This window comes from Pelophylax lessonae, assembly GCF_965119305.1.
Source record: "Pelophylax lessonae genome assembly, chromosome: 13".
Taxonomy (NCBI): Eukaryota; Metazoa; Chordata; class Amphibia; order Anura; family Ranidae; genus Pelophylax; species Pelophylax lessonae.
Genome location: NC_138780.1, coordinates 3,818,745 through 3,827,385, shown reverse-complemented (window position 1 = coordinate 3,827,385; position 8,641 = coordinate 3,818,745). Strand labels below are relative to the sequence as shown.

General features: G+C 44.0%; 1 protein-coding gene across 1 annotated transcript; it reads left to right on the top strand.

Annotated features, from left to right (window-relative positions):
- Positions 1-1,365: 1,365 nt before the first annotated feature.
- Positions 1,366-8,329, top strand: LOC309569058 (protein S100-A6-like). The gene is made up of 3 exons (XM_082274820.1): positions 1,366-1,517; positions 6,394-6,537; positions 8,141-8,329. The coding sequence occupies exons 1-3, from the start codon at positions 1,515-1,517 to the stop codon at positions 8,279-8,281; spliced, it is 288 nt and encodes a 95-aa protein (XP_082130946.1). The 5' UTR covers positions 1,366-1,514; the 3' UTR covers positions 8,282-8,329.
- The last annotated feature ends 312 nt before the right edge of the window (positions 8,330-8,641 follow it).

The following is an 8,641-nucleotide window of genomic DNA, read 5'->3' as shown; positions in this document are numbered from 1 at the left end:
CCCTCTGCTGGATTGGTCTGTCTCTTTGCTGAATATCTGGGAATGTCCCTCTGCTGGATTGGTCTGTCTCTTTGCTGAATATATGGGAATGTCCCTCTGTTGGATTGGGCTGTCTCTTTGCTGAATGTATGGGAATGTCCCTCTGCTGGATTGGGCTGTCTCTTTGCTGAATGTATGGGAATGTCCCTCTGCTGGATTGGGCTGTCTCTTTGCTGAATGTATGGGAATGTCCCTCTGCTGGATTGGGCTGTCTCTTTGCTGAATATATGGGAATGCCTCTCTGCTGGATTGGGATGTATCTCTGCTAGATTGGTCTGTCTCTTTGCTGAATATATGGGGATTTTTCTCCTCTGGATTGGGCTGTCTGTTTTCTGAATATATATAGGGATGTCTCTCTGCTGGATTGGGCTGTCTCTTTGCTGAATATTTGGGGATGACCCTCTGCTGGATTGGGCTGTCTCTTTGCTGAATATATGGGAATGCCTCTCTGTTGGATTGGGCTGCTGAATATTTGGACTTGCAAGCACAGATGACCTGGAATACACTTTATACATTTATACATTAAGTTGCAAGACTGTTAAAATAAAAGTGGGTGCACTGAAGGACTTGGAGGGAAGGCCAGTGGGCGGATTCGGTGGGACGGCCCTGGGGAATGTTGGTGGTCAGGCCCAGGCCTAAAGCTGTGTAAGGAGCCCCAAAATTTCTAAAGGCGGCCCTGGACCCTCACATCAGGTGCTGCCAATACAGGGGCCCCATGGCAGAGATTCAGGGACGTGTCTGGGCTGAAACTTTAATAAACAATGGCCGTACCTTCAGAGCGTATCTATAGGCAGAACTTTTTTTTGGATGGAGCAGGAAAGGGGTTAATAGACGGTGTCACCCGTGGAGCTTGCGATCATCAGACACGCACGTTGGTAAAGGCAAACAGTCACTTTTTATTCCAGGTAAACAGGCAAACAGAAAAAAAAACGGCTCATCTTCAGCATCAGAAAACACGAGATAGTCCAAAACTCTGATATCGCAGAACAAGTCAAAGGTGCAGCACCACCATACTGGTCCCCACTGGGGTTTTGGGGTTTCCCATTGGCTTCAGGGGTTCCAGGGTGGCTCGGTCCTAAGCTCAGCTCACCCGGCTCAATCTCTCTCAGCCAGATGCCGACTGAAAACCATTCCTCTCCTTTTCAGCCGAACTACCCCCAGAACCCCCAACCCTGCATGGAGGAGAACCCCGAGAACTCAACATTACCCTCAAATTCTCCCCTAAAGGGACCACATCCGGAATAGTTTTACTAATTCCTCATTTCGGAGAGTTTGTGAAGGGAGGGGAGCCAAGGAGTGGAAGAGAAGGAAGGGTGATACCTCCGCCCCAAATCCTTGGCTCATCCCTCATCAGGTGGCTCCCTCCTGGGTGTGGCGCTGTCCTGTCTGGGTATATATTGGGCATCAAATTGTAACAGGTACCACACCGGCTGAATTCTCCCTTTTGTCCGTCGTAGTCTGACAACATTGAAAACATGGTAAGTGAGACTCCACTGCTCCCTGTTTGTTCTGTGTGGGGGTGGTAGCTCATGGCCAGCTTGGTACGGGGCTCTCCTCTCCTTTGGGTTTCCTCTTGTGGGGTCATAGGATGGTTCGGGTTCTGATCTTGATAGGTCAGGGTCACCTGCACAGGTGGGAAAAATGGGGATCAGTTGTCAGACACCCCCTCAGGATGGGAGGATCTGGTCTGTGTTGGGGTGGTAGCAGTGCCAATGCTCATGACCAGCTTGGTACGGGGCTCTCCTCTCCTTTGGGTTTCCTCTTGTGGGGTCATAGGATGGTTCGGGTTCTGATCTTGATAGGTCAGGGTCACCTGCACAGGTGGGAAAAATGGGGATCAGTTTTCAGACACCCCCTGAGGATGGGAGGATCTGGTCTGTGTTGGGGTGGTAGCAGTGCCAATGCTCATGACCAGCTTGGTACGGGGCTCTCCTCTCCTTTGGGTTTCCTCTTGTGGGGTCATAAGATGGTTCGGGTTCTGATCTTGATAGGTCAAGGTCACCTGCACAGGTGGGAAAAATGAGGATCAGTTGTCTCAGACAACCCCTGAGGTTGGAGGATCTGCTCTGTGTTGGGGTGGTAGCAGTGCCAACGCTCATGACCAACTTGGTGCAGGGCTCTCCCTATGGGTTTCCTTTGGAGAGGTCATCAGATGTTTCAGGTTACGTTCTCAATAGGTCAGGGTCACTAGTGGGCAAAATGGAGGTCAGCTGTCTCAGACAGTTGGGGGGGGGGGGGGGGACACGAGCAGAGCGGAGAAGCTGGGCACTGATTGCCCTCGAAGGCACAATGGCCATTGGACAGATATTCCTGATCCAAGCGATCAATCGCCCCATTGTGATGACATTTTCCACCGATTGATGAAATAGAATGAAAGGTTGACACTACATGCGCCATCCCTGGTGGTAGTGGTGGGTTCGGCAAATATCCCCCACCTCTTGTGCTCCGTTTAGACACTTGGCCAATCCCTGTCCTCTATTTTTGCCCCGGTGTGTCTACTTTGCCTCCCCGGCATGTCAGACATTAACAGGTACACAAAGTTTACATTCACATGACGCCATTATTATTACACCCAGAAGATGCCATTTTCTCCTACGCAGCCAGCCGAGCTAATAATAATAATAATCAAAATAATTAGAAATAATATTATTATAATTTTGTATTATTATTATTATTATATTAGTTTTATTATCAATATTATTTAATTATTTGTATTGTTAATATCTATATTATATTATTTTCATTATTATTTCTTATTATTATTAATATTATTATTATTAATATTGCAAATGATGATGATAATAATAATCATAATATTAATGAAAATATTATAATATAGATATTAACAATAAAAATAATAATAATAATAATAATAAAGATAATAAAATATAATATCATTATTATTTTTTTTATTGTTAATATCTATATTATAATATTTTCATTATTAATCATTTTTTATTATAATTACTATTACTATAACAATAAAAATAATATTATAATATAGAGATTAACAATAAAATTAAATAATGATAATAAAAATAAAATTAAAATAATAATAATATAAACAAATATTAATATTAATATTAGAAAAAATAATGATAATAAAAATAATGATATTAATAATAAAAATATTAATAAATAAAAAAACTAATGGTAATAAAAATAAAATAATAATAATATAAAAAAATAATAATAAAAATAATGACATTAATAATAAAAATATTAACAAATAAAAAAAATGATAATAAAAATAAAATATTAATAATAATATAAACAAATATTAATAATATTATAAAAATAATGATAATAAAAATAATGGTAATAATAATAAAAATATTAATAAATAATAAAAAAAATAATGATAATAAACATAATGATAAATAATAATGATAATAATATAATAATATAAATACTTATGAATAATAACAAATAATAATGATGATAATAATAATATTTTTATTATTAATAATAATATTAATGATAATAAAAATATAATAGAAATAATAATAATATCAATAATACAAATAATTATAAATATAAAATGACAATAATCAAAATAATGATAAATATTAATGACAATAATAATAATTATTATAATGATAAAATTGATGATAATAATAATTATACTATGATAATATTGATACAAAAACTACAATAATAGTAATAATAGTATTAATACAATAATAATATTAAACAGAATACAATAATAAATTATAATAATAGTGATAAAGAATGCAGTAGTAATAACAATGATAATAATACAAAGTATCATTTTGCACAGATGCAGATTACAGATGTAACAAAATCCATTTACAGAGATCTCCGCCCCCTCTATGTTCATTTGTCCCCTCCCCCATCCCCGCCCCTGCGGAGTCCTATAGTACACAATAGAGAAATGAATGATGATTGGTCGGTGTACAGAACACGCACACATCCACCGTAGAACTTTGAATATTGAAATCTTTATTTAGTAAGAATGCACCTAAGGCAGCCAATCAGAGCTCATCATATGCTAGCCTGATCTCAGTGACCTGTGATTGGCTGAACAAATATCGCTTTTTATAGGGTCACCCCGGGGGATCAGATGAAGATCTCACAGGAGGATCCCGGTGTGAAGTCAATAGAGCAGCTTGATATCCCCAAAACCAATCCATAATGCTGACAAGCTAACATGTTTCAGGCACTGGGGGCAGTGACAGGCAATGGGGTGTGTGTGCTGCTTACAGGAGTCCAAGTCTAATGAGGAGACTGTAGAGGTGACACCGGGGGTGCAGAGCGGCATATAGTGGTGTCACCCCCCCTCAATTCGGCTATACAGCACGCAGTATCCAACAAGACCCTCCCCCAGACTTTGTATCCAACAAGCCCCTCCCTCAGACTTTGTATCCAACAAGTCCCCACCCCAGACTTTGTATCCCACAAGCCCATTCCCCAAACTTTGTATCCCACAAGCTCCTCCCCCAGACTTTATATCTGACAAGCCCCTCCCCTAGACATTGTATCGACAAGTCCCTCCCCTGACATTGTATCCAAAAAGCACCTCCCACACCCCAGACTTTGTGCCAGGGCTCAGCAGGATTTGAGGAAGCTCCATTACCTTTGTGTTTTATGTTACCAGCGAGCCGAAAATTAAAACCGATGAAGAGGAGTCTGGCTGGTAGCGGGATCGGGGAGCGCCATCAACTTTCACTGGGGGGGGGGGCAGGAGATCTACAATGACTCCGATATCCCGATACAAGCCATTATTTTTATTTACAATTATAAAGATTAATAATATAATAATAAAAATAGTAAGTAATAATTATAGTTGGGAGTAATCTCCATCTCCCAATAATCCCACTCTCCCAATAATCTTTGGCTCCCAATAGTCTTTGGCTCCCAGAAATCCCTCACTCCCAGTAATCTCCCTCTCCCAGTAATCTCTCTCTCCCAATAATCCCCCTCTCCCAATAATCCCTCACTCCCAGTAATCTCCCTCTCCCAGTAATCTCTCTCTCCCAATAATCCCCCTCTCCCAGTAATCTCCCTCTCCCAATAATCCCTCTCTCCCAGTAATCTCTCTCTCCCAATAATCCCCCTCTCCCAATAATCCCTCACTCCCAGTAATCTCCCTCTCCCAGTAATCTCTCTCTCCCAATAATCCCCCTCTCCCAGTAATCTCCCTCTCCCAATAATCCCTCTCTCCCAGTAATCTCCCTCTCCCAATAATCCCCCTCTCCCAGTAATCTCCCTCTCCCAGTAATCTCTCTCTCCCAATAATCCCTCTCTCCCAGTAATCTCCCTCTCCCAATAATCCCTCTCTCCCAGTAATCTCCCTCTCCCAATAATCCCCCTCTCCCAGTAATCTCCCTCTCCCAGTAATCTCTCTCTCCCAATAATCCCCCTCTCCCAGTAATCTCCCTCTCCCAGTAATCTCTCTCTCCCAATAATCCCTCTCTCCCAGTAATCTCCCTCTCCCAATAATCCCTCTCTCCCAATAATCCCTCTCTCCCAGTAATCTCCCTCTCCCAGTAATCCCCCTCTCCCAGTAATCTCCCTCTCCCAGTAATCTCTCTCTCCCAATAATCCCTCTCTCCCAGTAATCTCCCTCTCCCAATAATCCCTCTCTCCCAGTAATCTCCAGCTCTCCCATTGATCCCACTCTCCCTGTAATCCTGCTCTCCCATAAATCTCTCTCACCATGTAATCCCTTGCTCCCAGTAATCTCCCAGTACTCTCCCACTCTCCCAATGATCCCACTCTCCCAGTAATCCCGCTTTCCCAGTAATCTTCCTCTTCCAGTATTCCCTTGCTCCCAGTAATCCCTCGCTCCCAGTAATCTCCCATTCTCCCAAAGATCCCACTCTCCCAGTAATCCCGCTTTCCCAGTATTCCCTCTTGCCATGTAATCCCTCTCTCCCAGTATTCCCTCGCTCCCAGTAATCCCTCACTCCCAGTAATCCCTCGCTCCCAGTAATCCCTCGCTCCCAGTAATCCCTCGCTCCCAGTAATCCCTCGCTCCCAGTAATCCCTCGCTCCCAGTAATCCCTCGCTCCCAGTATTCCCTCTTGCCATGTAATCCCTCTCTCCCAGTAATCTCCCTCTCCTAGTAATCCCTCGCTCCTAGTAATCCCTCTCTCACAGTAATCTCCCTTTCCAAGTAATCTCCCACTCCCAGTAATCCCTCTCTCCCTCTCCCAGTAATCCCTCTCTCCCTCTCCCAGTAATCCCGCGCTCCCAGTGATCCCCCAGTAATCTCTCTCAGGCTTGTTTGGTTGTAATGAGCCCCACTCTGACCCCAGGCCTCACTGTCAGAGGGGTAGGTGGTCTCGGTGGTCTCGGTGGGTGGATTTATAATCTGTCTTCTCTCTCCAGGACAATAATCTGACCGTGGAGGAAATCATGGCTCTGATGATCCTAAAATTTGAAGGTTACAACTGTAAGAGTGGCGGAGACAAGAAAACATTGTGCACTGACAAGCTGTATGACCTGGCCACCGCAGAATTCCCCACACTCTGTGTAAGTGAATGCAGGAAATCTCCCCATTGTGGGAGGGGTAGAGACACAAATTACTGCAGGGAATCTCCCCATTGTGGGAGGGGCAGAGACACAAATTACTGCAGGGAATCTCCCCATTGTGGGAGGGGCAGAGACACAAACTACTGCAGGGAAATCCCCCCATTGTGGGAGGGGCAGAGACACAAATTACTGCAGGGAATCTCCCCATTGTGGGAGGGGCAGAGACACAAACTACTGCAGGAAATCTCCCCATTGTGGGAGGGGTAGAGACAAATTACTGCAGGGAAATCTCACCATTGTGGGAGGGGCAGAGACACAAACTACTGCAGGAAATCTCACCATTGTGGGAGGGGCAGAGACACAAACTACTGCAGGAAATCTCCCCATTGTGGGAGGGGTAGAGACACAAACTACTGCAGGAAATCTCCCCATTATGGGAGGGGCAGAGACACAAATTACTGCAGGAAATCTCACCATTGTGGGAGGTGCAGAGACACAAACTACTGCAGGAAATCTCCCCATTGTGGGAGGGGCAGAGACACAAACTACTGCAGGAAATCTCCCCATTGTGGGAGGGGTAGAGACAAATTACTGCAGGGAATCTCACCATTGTGGGAGGGGCAGAGACACAAACTACTGCAGGAAATCTCCCCATTGTGGGAGGGGTAGAGACACAAACTACTGCAGGAAATCTCCCCATTGTGGGAGGGGCAGAGACACAAACTACTGCAGGAAATCTCCCCATTATGGGAGGGGCAGAGACACAAATTACTGCAGGGAATCTCACCATTGTGGGAGGGGCAGAGACACAAACTACTGGAGGAAATCTCACCATTGTGGGAGGGGCAGAGACACAAACTACTGCAGGAAATCTCCCCATTGTGGGAGGGGTAGAGACACAAATTACTGCAGGGAAATCTCCCCATTGTGGGAGGGGCAGAGACACAAACTACTGCAGGAAATCTCCCTATTGTGGGAGGGGCAGAGACACAAACTACTGTAGGGAATCTCACCATTGTGGGAGGGGCAGAGACACAAACTACTGCAGGAAATCCCTCCATTGTGGGAGGGGCAGAGACACAAACTACTGCATGGAAATCCCTCCATTGTGGGAGGGGCAGAGACACAAACTACTGCAGGAAATCTCCCTATTGTTGGAGGGGCAGAGACACAAACTACTGCAGGGAAATCTCCCCATTGTGGGAGGGGCAGAGACACAAACTACTGCAGGAAATCTCCCTATTGTGGGAGGGGCAGAGACACAAACTACTGCAGGGAAATTTCCCCATTGTGGGAGGGGCAGAGACACAAACTACTGCAGGAAATCCCTCCATTGTGGGAGGGGCAGAGACACAAACTACTGCAGGAAATCCCTCCATTGTGGGAGGGGCAGAGACACAAACTACTGCAGGAAATCTCCCCATTGTGGGAGGGGCAGAGATACAAACTACTGCAGGAAATCTCCCCATTGTGGGAGGGGCAGAGACACAAACTACTGCAGGAAATCTCCCCATTGTGGGAGGGGCAGAGACACAAACTACTGCAGGGAGATTTCCTAAAAATAAAAAAAAATAAAAAATGTTGTCCTAATTCTGTCTTACAGACGAGCGCCAAGAAGGATGAGATCATAAAGGGAGTGATCAGTAAGATGGACAGAAAGAACGACAGAAGGGTGACCTTCGAGGAATTCATGTCTTTCTCGTGTTCTTTGGCCTCAGTCATCAGGGACATCTTGAAGGAGTAGCGCCCGGAGCGCAGGGGGCGGGGCAACAGTTACTGAATTCAGCAATCTTTCAATAAAAGCAGTAATATTTGATCTTTTTTTTTTATCTTATCTGCGGTTTTTGAGCTAAAAAATTGTAAAGTTGCAAAAAAAAAAACAAAAAAAAACCCCAAAAAACAACAAAAAAAAAGATTTATTGGCCGATTTCCCTGACTTCATATAATAATGGTAATAGCCAGCATCTGGCAGCAACCAATCAGATAAAAGAATCATAAAATGGAGCTCTGCCGGTAATAGAAAATATTATTTAGTATTGAGAACTAGGAAATCAGGCTGACAGTGGGAGGGTTCTATGAGCCAGTCATACTACAGCACTTTACA